At 45.9% G+C, this 21,746-nt stretch overlaps 1 protein-coding gene across 1 annotated transcript in view; it reads left to right on the top strand.

Annotated features, from left to right (window-relative positions):
* Positions 1-1,470: 1,470 nt before the first annotated feature.
* The window catches only part of TAF2 (TBP-associated factor 2), a 172,530-nt gene continuing 152,254 nt past the window's right edge, over positions 1,471-21,746 (top strand). The window contains exon 1 of the mRNA XM_086803702.1: positions 1,471-2,270. Coding sequence (XP_086659828.1) covers positions 2,134-2,270 — 137 coding nt within the window. The 5' untranslated portion in view covers positions 1,471-2,133. The remainder of the gene's footprint in view (positions 2,271-21,746) is intronic.

Below are 21,746 nucleotides of genomic sequence, written 5' to 3'. Positions count from 1 at the left end.
TCTTATGCTTGGTTACTTAAGAAGTGTTTTGTCATCCTTATACTTATCATGTAGAGTCTTGCACTTAGGATCTACAAGTTTCTTTGTTTACCTACACCCACACCCACACAAAGTGGTGAAATGCTCCATCCAAGACTTTGGCTACATGATGGCAAATTCATGAAAATTAGGGCTATGAAATCGTTGTTGTAGCAAAGTTCAAACCTCATGAAAATTAGGGCTCTGAAAACCATATAAAACAAGAAAACACTTAATATTGCTCATTAGTCTCTGATTTTTGAGGTATAAAGATGAATACAATAGGGTCCCAATGGGTCCCAAATGGTCAAAATCAGGGACCCCAAATAATTATGGGAGAATATTCCCTCGGTCACTATGGTTTTTCCTTAGCTTTAATCAAACAAATTGTTTATAGCATGAAATCGTAAAAATCTATTCTTTTGGCAGGACAAATGTATGGATCCATGTTTCCCCCTCTTTCTCTTTCTCTGCACACTTTCTCAAACCTCTCTCTCTCTCTCTCTCTCTCTCTCTCTCTCTCTCTCTCTCACACACACACACACACACACATACGCGCGCGCGCGCGCACACACACACACACACACACACACACACACACACACAATGACACCCTCACCACCCCATCATGGAGGATCTTGTAGGGTCCTCAAGGGGGGAGAGAGAGAGAATGCAATCTGACCATGTGGCCCCCTCTTTTTAATGCTTTCTTAGGGTTAGAATTTGTTCCTCCTCATCCATCTATCTCTCTCATCCTCATCTATCTCTCCTTCTCTCATCCATCTTTCTCTCTCTCTCTCTCTCTCTCTCTCTCTCTCACACACACACACACATCCATCTATCTCTCTCTCATTTATCTTTTGGTTACTTAGGGTTAGAATTTTCTCCTCCTCATCCATCTATCTCTCTCTAACTTAGGGTTAGGCTCTCCCCATCTCTTTGTCAATTTTGTTCTCCATATAGGATTAGGGTTTCTAAACCCCCTTAGGGTTAAGGTTTGCCTCCCCCCTATCTCTTTCTCGCTTGACCTTTGTGTGTTGTGCAATTATGGTTCCGTTTTATTGTTCCGAGGATTAGGGTTAGGGGTTCCCTACTTGCTCCCCCTTTTTTCACTTGTGATTAGGGTTAGGGGTTCCCCCCTTGCTCCCCCTTTTTTCGCTTGCATTTGACACAGGAGGGAGAGGAGGTGGTGGAGAGGATTGGAGTAGAAGGGGGAGGTGTGTGTGCATGTGGTTGGAGTGCAAGATGAGGCGTGGTAGTGATGTGACTCTTTCTCCAATGTTCCTTTTGAGATGTGACTTTCTCCAATGTTCCTTTTGGGGAGCTTAATTTCGAGACCTTAGTGGGACCTTATACAAAGAGGCGTGTGTCGTCACTTGGCCTTTTCAATGTGAAACGCCCACATTGGAAATGTCTTTTGGAATTAAATGGGAGACCGCCTCAATCTCTATATAAAGGGGGCTGGTTCAGGAGCTGAAGAGTATCCCCCTTCGATTCCATCTTTGCCCTCGCTCTGTAGCGAAGCTCTCTCTGCTCACGGATTTAAGCGATACAAGCACACGAAGGTTCCTGGCTATGGCTCCCTCGTTATCGCAGAACGTACTGTGCACCGCTGAAGACACTAAGCAGCAGAAAATTTCAGTCGACAGAAATCCAAAACCCTAACTTGCCAGAGAAGCCCTAAAATCAGCTTCAAAACATTCTTATGCACGGCAGAAGACTTTGCATACAGCTGCCGTAAAAACGTAACATTGCGAAAGAAACCCTAACCTTCCTCAGAAACCTTAACTCAGGCCATCCATGAGCTTGAAACGGGAAGGAATCGCTTCCACCATGAACTGTGCAGGGTGTCCTGCGAGGTGCATTGGTTTCAAAAAGCTCTGACATTTTGGCGATGGCAACGCTGGACATTACGGACAGTATACATCGCAGGGCAGCCATTATTCGGTGGAGCACTGCTGCCCATGGCCGTGGCTGCAGCAGGGTAAATCTGTGGATGGAAGCTATAGAATCCTCAGCTCCCAGGGTTTTTCTCGATCGCTCGAACAGTCTGCCCTTGCAGTCTACATTCTTTTCTGTGCAAGCTAGGGTTTCTGCGGAGCACTGACCTGATGCATGGCTAAACTCCGTAAACAGAAGCCCGGGGAACAGAAAGATCAGGGTTTGGTTGAGTCTGATCGCCCTCCTTGTGCAGTAGTCCGCCACGAGAAGCTCTGCCTTAGAATTGATGTTACCAGCCATCGCCTTCATGGGTCAGTCAATCATTTCCAACTCTGCACTCTGAGGTTTATGGCTTAGGGTTTAATGTTTTTTAAAGCTTCAAAGTTAAGTCCAGTGATTCAACTCTGCATTTTAGGGTTTAAGGTTTTCAAATTAATGCCCTAGACATTTCAACAATACTGCCACTGCCACTGCTGGAGTAACCCTCTCAGTGCTCTATGGAATCAACATAAACTGCATGGAAATAATCAATTCATTAAGGTGTAGTACCCTTGACTTTGATGGGTCCTCTTGTGGGTCTAAGGGATTGCTTCATTAAAAACCTACGCTGAGGGATCATTAATTTGAACAAGGATCCTAGAGTAGAATGTGCATGCAACAGATAACATGCGAGGTGGAGTAATCAAAGATGAGTCTATTGTGGAGATTAGGGTTTAAGCACAAGGGTTAACAATAATGATTAACAAGAGGGCACCAAATAAATTGAAAGATTAGGCCTATAATGATGGTCCTTTTATAGTAGAGACCCCCCTTTACAAGGTGTATACATATGCTACCACCACACGTCACAGGTTAAGGCATGATGCCAAATGTCCCTAAGAGGTGTGTCACCTTCACACATCATTGCTTACATAAGATTCTTCTAAGAAGGGGTTGTTCGTGTTTGGATAGGGTTCCACGGAGGCATCTGGTGCTCTAGGTGTAAACATGGTCTACTGGAGGAAGGCGAATTTTTGATTCTAGCCATGAAAGGGAATTCTACCCTTGTTTTATGGGACTGTAGACCATGGCCATGCAATAGATGAGGTATAAAATTTCAAGGGGAGTGGAACTGTGGAAGTGAACTTCATGATGAGGAGGTGGTGTTTGTTTAGGTCCTCAAAGTGTTAAGATGACATTGGTGCTGGTTTATGTTTATTGTGTTGATCATTATTAATAACTAAGTTACTCTTAAGAATCACGGGCCTGGTTACATGAGCCAACTATCTATTTACCTTTAGCTATCAGTTTGAATCAAGGTGGTTCCAAACGTTATGTACTGTACGGATCCGTACGTACTGTACGTTGTTTGGTACGGAAAAAAATTTTAAGGTACGTAAAAATACGTACCATTGGTAAAAATACATAAAATCTCAGAAATTTCAGCCACCTACATAAAATTTCAGTCCATGTCCACATTGACATATAAAACTTTCGAAATAGAGACACAACAAGGTCAAAAACCTACTAGTTCAAAAGTGAGAAATTAGAATCACAAGTCAATGCATGATTGCTCTGACAAATTCAATGCACAATGCCATACAATTTCAATCAGGATTCAGCAATCATGCAATGCATAATATTTAGTGGGAAGCTCAGCTGAGAGAGAGAGAGAGAGAGAGAGAGAGAGAGAGAGAGAGAGAGAGAGAAAGAGAGAGAGTGATATAGAGACTTGAAGGAGAGAGAGGCTGAGAGCTCTATGTACGGTCCACAGAGGGTGGGCTAAGGCTCTAAGAGAGAGAGAGAGAGAGAGAGTTATGTTGCTGCCTTGGGGGCCTGAGCAAGGGTTGGTGGGAGGGTGGATGGGTCGGGAAAACGGGGTGGGGAAGGAGGCGAAGCGAAAGGAAGGCGGCGGCGACAGTAGCGAAGAGAGAGAGAGAGAGAGAGAGTGTGCAACTGTAGAGGCCCTTACCGGAAGGTGTGCGCCGTACAGAGTCCAGACGCTATCGCAGGCGAAACCCAAAAAAAAAAACGTTTATCGCAGGCAAGCAAAGCAAAAGCAAAGCAAAAAAAAAGAGAAAAAAGCGTACGGATCGATCCGTACGTACAGATCCCCGTACGGTACGGATGTACGGTACGGATTGGATCCGTACGTACGTTTTGATCCAACCTTGGTTCGAATGTGGTGCAAAGTGATCAGCTTAACACCCAGACTGTCATGTGTGTGTACTTAATACCATTCAAGGCCAAAATGAACATCATAGCAAGAGAAATGGACGACATGTGTGTGTACTTAATACCATTCAAGACCAAAATGAACAACATCATAGCAAGAGAAATGAACAATATATCTCCACGACACTAGGGTTGGAATGGGTGCGTCCACCCCTCCCTTTGAGATACTTAATTATCCAAGGATGCACTCAAGTAAAAGCACGAGGGACCAAATTCCATGTACGACAAGTAAATGAAAGAAAAGAAAATACTTAAGTTAAACCTTGAGAGTATCTGGGCCTTAGGAATAAACTCAAAGTTTTTTTGCTCCTTATATTGGCTCCCACAAACTATGGTGTTCGTCTCAAGCTTCATGTTCTTCGGCTCCAACTTTGCGCACATCCTCTCTAGTGGGCGGCCAGTCTCCGTGAGCAGTGTGCTCGGCTTTGTTGCTTTGGAGCCAAACAACTTTTTTTTTCTTTATGGGTTTAGCATTCTTTTTCGATGGCCTGCATTTGGGATGTAAACACAGTTTTATAAGGGATTTTCATAAGAAATTGGAACTAGAATGTGACTACAGGAGCCAATGAGGTGATAGCTCAAGTGGTGAAGGTGTTTGCCTAGGACCAAGAGGGCCTGGGTTCAAAACGTCCCTTGGTGCTTCCTCCGAGGCGTCGCCTACGATGGATAATTAAGCGCCTATGGGCGGTGAAAAATCGACAACTACTGGGAGGATCTTGGGCCTAAGGCTAGTCGGAAAAAAAGAGAGAATCTGACTAGTGGAATGAGTCTGCTTGTATTGGTCTTATGCTCTTTGTGCAAAAGACTAGCAATTGAGCAATGTTTTGCCTCTTATCATTCAATTCCAATAGGTACGCTCTATTGAAAACTTAGGCTAGGAAGTGATCATTTTTTTTTTTTGGTGGATCCAAAATTGTGCTCTAGAAGAAGGAAATTGAAGGCTGAATTGATGGTTTGGGGCTTGGAGAGGAGAATTCTGGAGGTTGTGGGCTTGGGAGGATTATTGATTACAGATTCCCCCACCCCCAGCAACTACAAAACCCCAAAACAACTCACCCCAAGCACACACACGTACAGTCATGCGTGTGCACACAAAAGCTGTTGGTCGGCCAGCTTCCAGGGGACCAGATTGGGCCTCCTTTTACCCTTTTTAGGGCCTTTTCATATGTTAGCTGCGAACTGTGCTTGGGGACTCTTTTGCTTCATTGGAACTTTCTTGGAACAGTAATGTTGTTTTGTAATCCAGACACATTGTGTCGAGTCATTTTTGTTCTTCACAAAGACATTGGGCCAGCAAAAGAATTGATTACTATTTTGCAACTATTCCTACATTTCATCTCGCTGAAGTGATAAGAAATTTTACATGGCTTCTTTGGAATGAAACGAAAAACTGTTACAACCCCACGGATCTCCTAAACACGAGACACGTGATTAGTATAAACCTTCTAAGAGGGGTGTAGGCTAGCTCACCTCCCAACCGTAGGTTATACGCTTCGAACAACCCCCAAGCCAAGGGCTAAGGTTTGACTCTCAGATCCATTCCTTCAGCATGCCAATCTATTCTTTGCCACACGTGCCAGAGTCTTGGTCGAACTCTGACCAATAGTGAGGTTATGACAATAATAACCCATGCTTCGCTTATATAGTGCTTACTGGTGCTATAATTTATAAATTATAAATAGCCAGTACACATGGATTTATTAATATTAACCTTAGCCACCCATATTAGCTTGCTTCCTCCCAATCCGAGGGTTCCCTAACCTTGCAGGATTAGGCCTCTAATCTCGAGGATTAGTACTAGGTACGTAACATACTTCGCCTCCTCAGACGTTTCCACTCTTGGAAACAAAATTTGTCTAAGAAAGAAAATTGGGAAACCTGTGCTTTAACTAGCAACCATCTCCCAAGTTGAGTCCTGGAACATAAGACAAGTCCTCAACCTTAACAAACTTATGAGGAGTCTCAATGCTATCCTGACCTCCCAACATCTCTTTCAGTCTATTGACATGAAAGATTGGTCACCAGGGGAAACTCAAACTACATGTGACAACTGACTCCATAATTTGGTTCACCATGTTTACTCTTTCCAGTCATAACTTTGCCATAGGAACTGACTAAATCTGCTGTCACTGTTCCTACAACTATCTCAATGGATCTAAAGACAGACCAACTTGAACTGGAGTCGCGAGGAACACAAAAATCCCTCAATCCAACTCCCAAGGAATTGGAAAATCTGACATCACAGAGACAATTGATGTAGCCAATCATCTCTTAATCCTAGGCTAATCCTTGATTTGCAACATCAAGATTTGAGCAGTATATTGTCACAGGCTTGGGGAGGGCTAAAGGCAAACCAAAACCCTGTTGGCCAGTGTTAGGAGGGCTTGTACTTCTAGTCGGCAGCATGAAGATTTATTAGTGTCCATAGAATTGGCCGACCTGTTGTCGGCCAATTGAATATTCTTCCAAAGGCCTATAAAAGGCACCTTGTTGCTCATTGTTAGGTATGTCTCTATCCTATGGAGATTGGTCATTAGGCAACCTGTAACTATTTGGCCCTCCTAGTTCTATTCACATGATGGAACCCATGCCCGGACACTGGACAGGTAGATGAAAGCATGGGAACAGGGACCATGAAGTTGGTTGCTGGCACAAGGTCAAAAAGCAGCAAAAAGCAAAAAGTCAAATTGAGTTGACCGCAAGCTAGGGGCATCATTCGCAAGAGGAGACTAAGCCAGACCAAAAAGCTAAAAGCCGCTTTTTCAAAAAGCAGCTCTAGGTTGAAAGCAAGGCCCAGAAGAGCAAAACACAAGAACTTTGTTTAAAGTTGAGTAATATTTTATTATTATGTCACGTGCATCCCGCACTTGGATGCCACGTAGACATTTCTGTACAGAAGGTGCAGGACCTGGGATGGTGAACTGGTCCCATGTGAGCCCAGTCCGGGACGAGTCAGCCAGGGATCCATCTCAGTCGTCCAAGGTCAGGTGTGCATTGTCCTGCACATGAGTCCAAGGTCAGGTGTGCACTGTCCTGCACATGAAACAGTGCCAGTCCGCGCTGTGAGTCTCCCTCTAGAATGATGTCAGTGGTTCTGTGTATCTGGTATGGTACCGGATGCCAGATCACTGAGTAGATTATGTTTAGGACAAGGGGCCAGCCCATAGGGCTACCCCGGATCTGAGTGTGGGCACGGGAATGGTGTAGAACCACCCCCAGGAAGGCCCAGGCTGAACCCACCAGCCATGGAGGGGCTGTAGGACAGCCCTAGGGCACAGATCAGGCAATCTCCAGGAGATTACAGCCTTTATATGGCTGTAGGGCATGTATGGGGCAGCCCATACAGGCTGCCCAGCCCATAGATTGTGGGCAAAGGCTATGCCCAGCCTTCTAGAAGCAAGCGCCTACCTCCCCAGCTTGCTAGGAAAATTATGCAGAATTTATTAGGATTTATTGAGCATTTAATGCTGAATTTACTCAGTCGTGGGACATGGACTGTTTTTCAGCTGGCCGACTGCTCATGATGGGAAGTATAAATAGGCCAGCCCATAATCCATGTTACCATCTCATAATTCACCAAGAGCTCCAAGCAACCAAGGGCCAGGACAGCCAAGAACATTGCTAAAGCTAAGGGGTGAAGGACTGAAGGTCAAGGGCAGGTTTTCCAGCCAAGAAAAGGTCAAGTACTTTGTATTTGTTTCAGATTTACATCATTCTAATAAAGCAAATACACCATCCGTGGTGGGGGCCCTACAGAGGGTAATTGGGACCCAATACTGTGTCCTTCTCCATCTCCCCTTCCTCTCTCTATTTTCTGCACATCGTCTTTCAGTTTGTGCGTTAATTCCGTCGCGAAAAGAGTGCTGTTTTCTGAGTTTTGAAGTACCGATCCTTCTCCGAAGCTTCCGCATATTACAGTGGTATCAGAGCTCACTTCAAGGACAAAGATTCAGCAAAGAAAACCAGAAAATTTTTTCGCTTGTGTGGTTGGTTTTTAGACGCCGGTGGACTACCCCTTTCGGAGTGACTCCTGTCCCTCGAAGGACGGTTGGTTTTTAGCCTCCTGAAGCCTCCGGAAGTCTCCCACACAGATAGTGGATGGTCAGATTGCGTTTCGGAAAGGAACTGCATTTTCCCGCTCTGGCGAACTTTGGCGACGAGAGAGAACCAGAACCATGGGACCAGAGTGCACCAGGCAGCCCAGCTAGGGCACCCGGCTTGAGTGTACAAGACATGTTCCAGCAGATGATGCGAGCAATCGCAGACCAGACAACCAAGTTGGATGAGCAGAAGGCGCGGATTTTGGCTCTGGAGGAGCGTTCTCGCTCTCCAGCGTCGCGTTTTCCATCTCCTCCTCCCTCTCCTTCCGTACCCCAGATACCAGATCCTCGTCACAGGGACCCTCTCGAGGGGTCACAGCCGCAGCCAAGCTCCTTGCTTGAGATGCAGTTGCGCGCATTGGAGATTCGACAACGAGAAGACGAAGCCATGCGACGAGTGGAACACGAGCGTTACCTCCGAGCTTTGGACGCCAGATTGACACCGGCGGCGCCCTCGAATCATTTTCCCGAGAAAATGAACTTCAGTAAGTATAATGGTAAACTCGATCCTACTACTCTGTATTCATGGTTACATCAATTTGAAGCTTACTTTGCCGCAGTTAGGAAATCAGATATTGACAAAGTGATCTTAGCCAGTTGGTATTTGGAAGGTGAGGCCATTCCTTGGTGGACTCAGGGGGCTCATGCCCACACCAGATCAGGTATGGCAGCTTATGGGTGGGACGAGTTCGTCCGTGACCTTAAGCAGCGGTTTTTACCGCCCCACTACCTTGAGCGACTCGAAGACGAGTTCAGGGGTGCGCGTCAGAATGCGCAACCAGTCCTTCAGTTTGCCAATAGAATTTCGACCTTGTGTCTACAATTAGGCTTATTTGATGCGGACAAGAAAGGGCAGTTTTTGTATGGCCTGGACACGCACATCCAATGGGAGGTGCGTATGTTTAGACCAGCCACCTTTGAGGACGCACTCTCGCTTGCGCAGAGTGCAGAAATGAAACACAATGGTGGCAAGCCCAAGACTTCCCAGCCGGCTTCTCCCAAGGCTAACGCCTCGGGGGGCAAAAGCCAGAACCAGACGGGGTCTTCCCCAGGACAGAGCCCGGGAGTCTCTGGCTCCAAGAACTCGAACAATGCGTCTAAGCTTACTCCAGACCAGAAAGCGGAGGCAGGCAAGACATATGCCAGGCATATTCCACCCACATTGACAAGTTTTCTGATCTCTCGGCAGACCTCACCGATCTGCTAAAGGGAGTGAAAACAAGGAGGCAAAAGATTCGAATGACTCCACGAGCGTTGGAGGCATTCCAGAACCTCAAGGTGGCTTTGTCAGAAGCGCCTTGTCTAGCCCTTGCCTCGTGGGACGAACCGTTTCAGGTGATCACCGATGCGAGTAACATCGCAATTGGAGGTGTATTGCAACAGAATGGTCATCCAGTAGCTTACATGTCTCGTAAGTTACTGCCCGCCGAAAAGAACTACTCAGTTTATGATCGTGAACTCCTAGCGGTCATTCAGGCCTTGAAACATTGGAAACATTTCCTGTATGGCCGTGACTTCGAGGTTCGCACTGACCATCAGGCTTTGCGCTGGATTCAGACGATGCCAAGTGCACAGTGGAGTGATCGACAACACCGCTGGAGTCAGATATTCCAGCAGTTTGGTGGTATGATTGAGTACCTTCCAGGAAAGGCCAATCCAGTGGCCGATGCTTTGAGCAGGAAGGGACAAGTATCTGCGATTCAGACCACTAGACTTGACCTTGTTGGTACAGGACTAGAAGACATGAAGCACACGTACGCGGATTCCGAGGAATTCGGTACACAGTGGGAACAGGCATTGGATGCCACAGGACCATGCCATTTTCTGATACGCGATGGTTGGCTTTACTACAAAGGCCGACTGTGTGTCATGAAATCATTCCGGGCAGCTCTTCTCCATGATGCCCATGACGCCATTACAGGTGGTCATAGGGGCATGAATTCGACTCTGGAGAAATTAGAACGGCAATACTATTGGCCAAAGATGAGGCGTGATGTGTTTACGTATGTACAACGCTGTGACATTTGTCAAAAGGTGAAAGCTCCTCGTGGAAAGAAGATAGGGTTGTTACAGCCTTTGTCAATTCCTGAGGGTCCTTTCCAAGACATTTCGATGGACTTTGTCACAAATCTGCCTCCCAGTCCGAGTAAGCGTAATACACAGTGTTTGACTATTGTTGACAGGTTCAGCAAATTTGTGATGCTTATTCCTTGCAGGGCCAATGTGACCGCCGAGGATGTTGCCCAGCTATTCATTTGGCATTGGTACCCGATTGGTGGGATTCCTAGGACCATAGTGTCAGACCGAGATGCCAAGTTTACCAGTCATTTTTGGAGGGCATTGTTTGATAATTTTGGTACTAAGTTGAATTTTTCCAGTGCATTCCACCCACAGACAGATGGCCAGACAGAGATAACAACCAGTTGGCCTTTGATGTGCTGAAGTGTTATGTCCACGATCAGCAAGGTAAGTGGGAATCGTTTTTGCCTTTAGTTCAAGCTGTGTTGAATGACTCTTTTTCTTCAGCTATTGGCAGGACTCCATATGAGGCAGCGTTTGGAAGGCCTTTCCAGTCGTTGTTAACCAGGACTTCGTCTTCAGTACCGGAGGCGAACAGAGTGACGGAGTCTTACCAGGAGATCCTAGAGTCCGTTAAAGACAGATTGGCTAAAGCGCAAGAGGCCTACACTCGACAGGCCAATAAAGACCGAAGGGACATGAAGTTTTCGGAAGGGGATTGGGTATATCTTCGGATTATGAAGCAAAGATTAAAGCAGGTGGGCAAGCGATGCCCAAAGTTGTCTTTCAGGAGCTTCGGACCATTCCCCATCCGGAAAAAGATTAATGAGGTGTCTATGCAGTTAAAGCTACCTCCGAGTTGGACTATGCACGATGTATTTCATGTCAGTTGGTTGAAGCCATATGCAGGTCCATCCCCTTCAGAGGTCAAAGACGAAGCGGAACCAGACATCATTGATGAAGCAGAAGTAATGGTTCCAGAACAGATCCTTCTGCACCGTTTCAAGCATGGCTCAGGCCGAAGACTACGACAGTTTCTCACGAAGTTTCAAGACCGAGGAACTCATGAAGCGGTATGGCTCGACAAAGAATTTTTCGAAGACTATCCGGCATTATTGACGGATTATTTGGAGGCTATGCAGCTTCCGTTAAGTTAAGCAGAAGGGGATGTCACGTGCATCCCGCACTTGGATGCCACGTAGACATTTCTGTACAGAAGGTGCAGGACCTGGGATGGTGAACTGGTCCCATGTGAGCCCAGTCCGGGACGAGTCAGCCAGGGATCCATCTCAGTCGTCCAAGGTCAGGTGTGCATTGTCCTGCACATGAGTCCAAGGTCAGGTGTGCACTGTCCTGCACATGAAACAGTGCCAGTCCGTGCTGTGAGTCTCCCTCTAGAATGATGTCAGTGGTTCTGTGTATCTGGTATGGTACCGGATGCCAGATCACTGAGTAGATTATGTTTAGGACAAGGGGCCAGCCCATAGGGCTACCCCGGATCTGAGTGTGGGCACGGGAATGGTGTAGAACCACCCCCAGGAAGGCCCAGGCTGAACCCACCAGCCATGGAGGGGCTGTAGGACAGCCCTAGGGCACAGATCAGGCAATCTCCAGGAGATTACAGCCTTTATATGGCTGTAGGGCATGTATGGGGCAGCCCATACAGGCTGCCCAGCCCATAGATTGTGGGCAAAGGCTATGCCCAGCCTTCTAGAAGCAAGCGCCTACCTCCCCAGCTTGCTAGGAAAATTATGCAGAATTTATTAGGATTTATTGAGCATTTAATGCTGAATTTACTCAGTCGTGGGACATGGACTGTTTTTCAGCTGGCCGACTGCTCATGATGGGAAGTATAAATAGGCCAGCCCATAATCCATGTTACCATCTCATAATTCACCAAGAGCTCCAAGCAACCAAGGGCCAGGACAGCCAAGAACATTGCTAAAGCTAAGGGGTGAAGGACTGAAGGTCAAGGGCAGGTTTTCCAGCCAAGAAAAGGTCAAGTACTTTGTATTTGTTTCAGATTTACATCATTCTAATAAAGCAAATACACCATCCGTGGTGGGGGCCCTACAGAGGATAATTGGGACCCAATACTGTGTCCTTCTCCATCTCCCCTTCCTCTCTCTATTTTCTGCACATCGTCTTTCAGTTTGTGCGTTAATTCCGTCGCGAAAAGAGTGCTGTTTTCTGAGTTTTGAAGTACCGATCCTTCTCCGAAGCTTCCGCATATTACTTATTAAAAGTCAAAAAGACGAAAGCAAAGTCAAAAAGAGAAAAGCAAAAGCTTGGCCAGCTTTTGGCAAAAAGCAAGGCTTCCCACAAGTATAAAAGAAGCATGAGTCCCTCTTGAAGCATCATCGACAAGGGGGTGAGTATCATCAGGAATCGTAGTCGCCAGCCCCTCAGCACCTCCTGTTGCTTCTGCGCCAACCAGCTTCGCTGACACTTGTGTGCCGCCTAGCAGAGCTGCCAACACACTCTTTCATTCATCAATACCTCCCGGTTGTTGAACAACTTTGTTGGGGGCTGTTTTCAACTCCAAGATTCTACATCTACCTTACGATTGGACATCAAATACCACGTTGACTACACATATCCACTGTGTGTCTTGTTTACGTGTTACATGCGGAAGCTCTGAGAGTTTTCTTTCAGCCCTAAACACCATCTAGAACATGTTGATGCAAAAACGCAAAACAGAAGGGAGAGTAGAGAGAGAGAGAAGGTACATAAATCCTTGCAGCCATGGGCTGCCTTGAAAAGGTAGTAAAATGCCGAAACGAACTCCTAGTTCTATGACCCAGCCAACAAGGGGCTGAATGATCAAAATGATGAGCAAAAGAGCCTTTTATAGGCCTTGGACCAACTAGAGTAAGTGGCGCCGATTGCTGGTTGGCCAACCGCCTGGACAACTTTTCTCATCATGGAAGTACCCGTTTTACTGCAGCCAACAGCCTCTTCATGTATTCCACTCAGCCGACAGGTCTGCTTGTCCACTCCAGTCCATCCCTTGCCATATCTTGCACATCAAGGATATCATGTGCACACACATGTACATGCTAATCTCAGGACTAATCCTAGAGCGCAGCTAGATAAAGAAGGATTAAGAACCAAATAGAACCAGAATTTTGGAGCACCCTTTGCTAAACTTGATGACGGGATTCCAATCTGCTTCTTGGATGATTGTCATCATCCCATTCTATTCTAGGAGTCCCTCTGTCATCTTTCGTATCCTCGCAACCTTTTCACTGAATACTCGGCCCGGTCTCCAAATCCACTCTAACTCTGAAGAAGATCTATGCATCTGTCCCCATTCCGTTCCTGCCCTGTCTCTGAACACCGTCTTGGTCTTCATTCCTGAGAACTGAGTCTGGCACTCTCACTCCACCCCTTGGAGGATCATCCTTCGTTGCCTGAAAGCCTTTCCCGACTCACAGGATTGTCATTCCCTTTGGGCTTTGTGGAACACCACCAACCAACCCCCTGGGAGTTCTTCCCTGTCTTGTGTTCCTTGCCTAGGGCTTCACATTTGTGCACTTTCTTGTACCTTGGACCTGGACACCTTCATATGGGATTGAATCAGTGTTTAGCCTTGCTGAGCGTGAAGCTCTGATACCAATGTTACATGCGAAAGCTCTGAGAGTCTTCTTTCAGCCCCAAACACCATCTAGAACATGCTGATGCAAAAATGCAAAACAGAAGGGAGAGAGAGAGAGAGAGAGAGAGAGAGAGAGAGAGAGAGAGAGCTGAAAATTCAGTATATCATATGGTACAAAAAGGTACATAAATCCTTGCAGCCATGGGCTGCCTTGAAAAGGTATTAAAATACCTAAACAAACTCCTAGTTCTATGACTCAGCCAACAAGGGGCTGAATGATCAAAACGATGAGCAAAAGAGCCTTTTATAGGCCTTGGACCAACTAGAGTAACTGGCTGACTGCTGGTCTGCCAGCCGCCTGGACATCTTTTTTCATCATGGAAGTACCCGACCTGTTTTACTGCAGCCGACAGCCTCTTCATGTATTCCACTCAGCCGACAGGTTTGCTTGTCCACTCTAGTCGATCCCTTGCCATATCTTGCACATCAATGCTCCAAAATTCTGGTTCTATCTGATTCTTAATCCTTCTTTATCTGGCTGCACTCTAGGATTAGTCCTGAGATTAGCATGTACATGTGTGTGCACATGACATTACGAGCTTGAGATCATGGGATCTAGATTTAGACCTGGATATTGGTACTAGCTCGGCGAGAAATTCTTGTGGGCCATCCCCGTGGTGTGCTCGGCATTAGAAATCTTATGCCTTGACATCGACTCCGACTTGGATTTCTACATTGACATATTTGTTTGATTTTGTATTCATTGGTTGTATTGATCCTGGCTTGAAAAGCCCGTGGATTGTTCTTGAATAAATTTTTGAAAGGGGGTGGGGCTTGTTCCCCACTTAGTGCGTGTCCTGTGCAAAGCTCCTTGAACCCTTCTCTCTCTCTCTCTCTGTCTTTCGATATATATTTCTATCTCTTGGATACGTAGTTGAATCTGTCACGGCACGCCCTTGTACCTTTTTACTATATGAATATATTGAATACACAACCATCTCTTTCTCTCTATTCTCTGTCTATGCTGATTGTTCTTGCATCAAGAGTTCCTATGCAGTGCTTAGGGCTGAAAGAAATGTCACATGCGGGAAGCTTTAGGAGTCTTCTTTCAGCCCTAAGTACTACATAGGAACTCTTGATGCAAGAACAATCAACATAGACAAAGAGTAGATAGAGAGAGACAGCTAGGTATTCAGTATGTTCATATAGTAAAAAGGTAAGTCAATCTGGCTGCCTCAGCAACCCCAAAAGTCTATCTACTGACCAATCTCCATAGGGGTGAGAGATGCCTAACAATGAGCAACAAGGTGCCTTTTATAGGCCTTTGGAAGAATAATCAACTAGCGGACCTGTTATCGACTAGTTCCATGGACACTAATAAATCTTCATGTTGCCGATTGGAATCTGTTGCAAATCAGGGATTAGCCTAGGATTAAGCATGTTCATGTGCATGCACATGACATCCTCTTCTGCTAAACTTGATGACGAGATTCATACCTTTGAGCCTCCATGACTGTCATCATCCCCTGTCTCCTCCCAAACTTGTCATGCTTCCCTTCTTGGCAACCTTTTCATTGAAAACCTTGCCCTGTCTTTGATTCCACTCCAAATCTAATGTAGAGATCTGTACATCTGTTCCACTTTCCCCTTGCCTTCTTGCCCTGTCCCTGAACACAAACATGAATCCTTCTTGAAACTGATCCTGGCACCCTTGTCTCCACCCCTTGGGTAAACTTAATCCCTTGGAGTGCTCCATAAAAGCTTTTGGGGAAGCCCTACCAACTCTCATGAAACCCTCCCTTTGGGTGTGCCTGACACCAACTAGCTTCTTGGGGTCTTGACACATGCTGCGTTTCTCTCCTTGTACTCGTGCACTTGTTTTGGGACACCAACATCACTTAGCATAGCTGAACTTGATTCTAATATAATGTTCGTGGTCATCACACCATCTTAAGATCAAGACACGGGCGATGGTACCGAAGCTCTGGGTGTCTTCTTTCAGCCCTAAGTACTACATAGGAACTCTTGATGCAAGTACAATCAGCATAGACTGAGAATAGATAAAGAGAGATGGCTGTGTATTCAGTATATTCATATAGTAGAAAGGTACATCAATCTGGCTGCCTTAGCAACCCCAAAAGGCTATCTAATGACCAATCTCCATAGGGGGAGAGATACCCAACAATGAGCACAAAGGTGCCTTGTACAGGCTTTTGGAAGAATAATCAACTGGCCAACCTGTTGTCAGCCAGTTCCATGGACACTGATAAATTCTCATGTTGTCGACTGGAAGTACAAGCTCTCCTAAGATTGGCGGATAGGGTTCTCTGGTCCACCTTTAGTCCTTCTCAAGCTTGTGACAGAATATACTGCTCAAATCCTAATGTTTATCTGTTGCAAATCAGGGATTAGCCTGGCATTAAGCATGTCCATGTGCATGCACACGACAATCAAATTACTATCCTATCAGGATTGGGTAATTCCTTGGACGTAGGGGATATAAAAAAATATCTTCCCTCTTTGAGAACCATAGAATTATCAGATATCTTTACACTGTCGTCGTAAATGGCCTCTAAAAGTGTTCCTATCAAGACCATGTCCAAACTAGAACACCCATGATATAACTCTCCTATTGTACCATATCCTCTGCCAAATGCACAATTGTGGAATTGGCTGTATAGTAGGACAATTGTTTCTAGGGCTGTTTACACCTAGAACTACATCTCATCTGCAAGTTCTAATTCTCAAGGGAAACTTGGGTTCACACCCATACCAAACATAACTTGTTCAGTATCATTATAGGCAGACCTTGACTAATCAAATGATTTCTCGGTGTTGAGCAAGTATAATGGTCCATGAGAACTGATTATCCTCTTTGCTGTGCTTGACTTTTTGAGAACAATCATCATGAGTAGGAACCTACCTCAGTTGAACTCAGATTTCCTGAAGTATCCAGAAACTTCAATGCCCAACTCAGCCTATTGTGTGGAGGTAACAAGATGCAAGCGAAATCTGCCAACATCAACACTCTACTAGAATCAGCTCGATATAGAATAACCCCACCAGTCGATACCCTGCTACACAGCCTTGGATTTAATAAAAACTAATAATCTGGCCATCTACCATGTCAGAGGCGTGGCCCATAATGAGTTGGACATTTGCCATATCAGAGGCTAGTGCACTCACCCCATGAACTAGGCATCCAACAATCCTGAGTTTTGGATAACTATCCCATGAGAAGCTAAAACATCTCCCTCGACGGAACCCTGTAAACTCGCACATTTGATACATCCTATTGTCCCATACCACCAGAACATACCCCATATGCACCTTACAAATCGATCACTCCTTAGCTTGCAAATCCTCCGAAAGATTACCAAAGGTTGTGAGTAATCTCTTTCGGCGTACTAGCTGAACTTTTCTCGGGAGAATAAGTCTATCAAGAAACCTATTGATTTCAATATCAACGAAATCTACTCTGAGTTTGGATCTCACGCCAAGATACCTCAAAACCTCTTTCCGAAACAAAGAAGTTTCACCCAACATCTGGCAAAGCATAATCGCTTTACCCCTAGAACACATAGACCCAATCATAGTTACAAATGCCAAGCAACTGCAGAACACTCTTTGCGGTCATCTGCAAGCCACAGTCTCATTCTTCCTTCCTTCCTGTAATTGATTTCTCAAATTAACTGCCGCTTCCTCTCAGTTTGGAACTTCACCAAATAGGAATATAGATGTATTCGGAAACCCTGCATGTAGCAGATCCTAGCGTCCCATACCACCAAGATACACTCCATACAAGATCTCCTGTAGACATAAGGTTACCTCGGAGTGATCAACTCCTTCCCAATCCCATCTTGTCACAACTAGACTCCCACTTGAAGGACACTGACTTTCAAGTTAGCCCACCACATCAGTCTACCCTATATGATATTCCCTCTTTGTTCCTCCCATAATCCTGGGGCTACCATAAGTATAGAACACTCGTCCATGGCAATCTTGTCTCAAATAAAGACCATGGCTATCGTAAGTGTACAACACTTATGAATGAAAATCTTGCCTCAAGTAATATTGCATACTCAATATTCAAGAAAAGAAGACCAACCTCCGCAGCCACACAACCTCGCAAGCAGCACCACAAGTAGTCCTGTACTCTGCCTCTATCGACGACAAGGCAATCGTTGGCTGCCTCTTACTGCTCCATGAAACTGCTCTTGAGCCGAGGGAAAAACTGTAGCCTGATGTGGATCTCCTCCCCAATCTGAGTCACTCCAACCTTGGAGTCCAACTCCATCCATCAATCCCCCTCCTGTGTAAAAGAGTCGAAGATCCTTCGTACCCTGCAGATACCACAAGATCTGCAATCCTGTCTCCCAATGAGACTTCAACGGCGTCTGCATGAATGAGCTCAACAGCCACACAGGAAAGCTCAAGTCCAATCTGGTGTTCAACAACCAGATCAATGAACCAACTAGCTTCCGGTATAGAGAGGCATTAACGGGCTCACAAGGATGATTCACTGTAAGCTTTGTGTTCGGGTCCATCGTGATAGAATGTGCAGCGGAAGAAGGGAAAGTGGAAACACAGGAGGGAGAGAGAGAGAGAAAGATGGAGAGGAAACACAAGTGAGAACCTGCTCTCAATATCATCATCAAAAGGAATACATGTCCCGAGCAAGAGGGGAGAACCTCGTAAGTGAGGGACTGCAGCTAGACAAGCAGTGCAAGCAGTAAAAATATGAGGGAGGCATGCCGGCTATATATACCTCTACATGAAGGCAGCCGACTAGGGATAAATACCTCCACGACTGGGGAAAATCCCAAGACCATAAAATGGGGAATAAATATGGGTAAAATATGAGTGAGAGGTGACCAGCCCCTCTGACTAACATGGTCAGCCCTAGAGGCTAAAATAGGACACCAAATAGGAAGCCAGCAAGTAGGGGATGATGTCTAACACCCCCTCTCAGCACCGGATGCTGAGCAAACTCCAAGAAGCCAGAGACGCCGTCCTCGATCAAAGATGAAAGACTGTAGAAACAGGTACCAAGAAAGCTCCACAAGCAATCTCCCCAGCAACTCAGCGGCAAAAGCAACAGAACAAGCTGCCAGGTACACCGTTCCTCTGGAAGAAAACAACCATATAGGTTGCGACGTGCTGCTCCAAATAATGATTCCAAACCCAAGTGTAAGAACACTCCCCGAAGTCGAATGTCGTGTATCCAGCCTGGAGAAAGTATGAAAAACCTCATAACCAACCAAGATCAGATCCTGTATATAATCAATCCTGGGAGAAGCAAACTGCTCCTCACTGGAACCCTCAAAAGAAATAGAGTCAATCTGCTCCAACTCTGTACCAAGAGTAGCCAAATGCTGTATAAAAGCATCCTCTGAAAAGGTCGGCATCACAAGATGTAAAGACTCTGTAGAAAATATGGGGTCCATCTGCTCAAACTTCATAACATGAGTTGCCCAATGCTGTACATAAGTACACGCCACTGAGGTGGGCATCGCAAGATGAAAGGACTCCACATCCCCCTCTGAAAAATGATATCTTCGGACTGGTACAAGCCCAACCTGATACTGATCCAAATCCAAAAAACTCTGGAAGTACCACTGTGCCCCAGGCACGGTTAGCAACCACAGATCCAAAGCATCCCACTGGGTCCAAAAAACCATCCTCCAAAACAACAAGCCATCAGAACTGGCACGGGGAGGGGCATCCTCAGAAGCATCACAAAGAGAGCCAGAGGTTGACTCCTCACAATGAGGAAGGGAAGCAGGAATGTAAACTGCAGTGGCAACAAAGTCCTCTAAAGCATCACGGATAGCAGAAGACTGTTCCAGAAGTAGAACCAGATCCCAAGAATCAGCAACAGATAAAAGATCCATGTGAAAGGATCACACCGCAAAAGGGCAAAACACCCTCCTTGTTTTGCAAATACTGCAAACAACACAAGCTCGGACAAAATATACTCTGCTCAGGATCTCTGAAAAGATCACTGCTCTCCTCCAAATAACTGTAAACTCCTGTCAAAGAAGAAAGTCTCCACAGATACACCACAGCTCCCGAAACTGATCCTCAAGTGAAGTAGCTGGAGAAAGGCCCCCTCTGAGTGTAGAAAACTCCTGTGGGAAGCAAAACGCAGCCAATAACACTGCTATCCAGCAAAAAATAGCACTCCACCGCCAACAGAAGGCAAGGAACATGTAGAAACCGGGAAATCGTGTAGGCCAGGAACAAAAACACAGGTATAGATGCTCCAAAATCAGCAAAACACTGACTGAAATCTGAAATTCAGAATCCTCCTCAAGTACCAAACTGCCTCCAAAGCCACAATCCAATCAAAAAACCCCCTCTGCAAGTGATCTGTGTCCACTGGAGAAGAAAACGCAGCCAAACAAGGGCTACAAACCTGAAAATTCAGGCCAACCAATGTCCACACCTCCTGTGAGGAAAAACGCTGAAGAGAAGGTACCTTCGGGTCCAACAGATGAAGCCCAAGTGAAGGTAGAGCTACCAGCAAGATCGGTTCAGAAAAAACGCAGCAACCATGGCTGCAAATCTGAAAACGCAGAGGTAAAAGGGGCTGTAGAACGGGCTGAATCTGGAAACGCAGAAGAAAGAGGTACACCCAAGCCTCAGATCAGCAAATCAGCATCAGAAACCTGTAGAAGAAGAAAACGCAGCAAATATGCTACTACTGGCCTGTACAAAACAGGCAACCAGCACTACAGGGGGGGTATGAATGCTGAGAACTGCTGAAAACTGCTGTAGACAGCCACCTGAAGAAAAACGCAGCAATCTATGTGCTGCTGTCCTTGCTGAAAACACAAAAACGCAGGTCTGTCCAGGGGCAGAAAAAACGCAGATATGAAGAGGTATAGGAGGGAGCATCCAACGCTGAAAATCACCGGTGCTCTGATACCATGATAGAATGTGCAGCGGAAGAAGGGAAAGTGGAAACACAGGAGGGAGAGAGAGAGAGAAAGATGGAGAGGAAACACAAGTGAGAACCTGCTCTCAATATCATCATCAAAAGGAATACATGTCCCGAGCAAGAGGGGAGAACCTCGTAAGTGAGGGACTGCAGCTAGACAAGCAGTGCAAGCAGTAAAAATATGAGGGAGGCATGCCGGCTATATATACCTCTACATGAAGGCAGCCGACTAGGGATAAATACCTCCACGACTGGGGAAAATCCCAAGACCATAAAATGGGGAATAAATATGGGTAAAATATGAGTGAGAGGTGACCAGCCCCTCTGACTAACATGGTCAGCCCTAGAGGCTAAAATAGGACACCAAATAGGAAGCCAGCAAGTAGGGGATGATGTCTAACACATCGGTGACGTGATAGGCTTGCAGTTCTCCATCCCAAAGGCCTCAAGCAACTCATGAACATACCACTGCTGAGAGACAAAGAACCCCTTGTGGGTCTGCCAGATATAGGTTGGGATCTGCAACCGATCTCTGTAATCCAGCCCATAGAAAGAAGGAATCAATCTTCTGATTCCAAGCCTTGGGAGCTTGTTTAAGACCATACAAGGCCTTCCACAACATGTAAACCATACCCTTTGATCTTGGAACCTCAAAGCCCGGAGGCTGCTCAATATACACCTCCTCTTGTAGGTCACCATTAAGGAACGCAGATTTAACATCCAACTGATATACGGGTGACCGTTGAGAAGAAGCAAGGTCAAGAACGGTCCGAATCATTGTCATCCTCGCTGTCGGTGCAATGGTATCCTCATAGTCGATGCCAAGCCGTTGAGCATAACCTTTGGCCACAAGTCTGGCTTTGTGTTTGTCCAATGACCCATCTAACGTAAACTTGGTCTTAAAGACCCACTT

Source organism: Cibotium barometz, chromosome 1 (assembly GCF_041138505.1).
Source record: "Cibotium barometz isolate CiBa-2024 chromosome 1, ASM4113850v1, whole genome shotgun sequence".
Classification (NCBI taxonomy): domain Eukaryota; kingdom Viridiplantae; phylum Streptophyta; class Polypodiopsida; order Cyatheales; family Cibotiaceae; genus Cibotium; species Cibotium barometz.
Note: the sequence above shows the minus strand (reverse complement) of the source record. Positions and strands in the feature narration are given on the sequence as shown.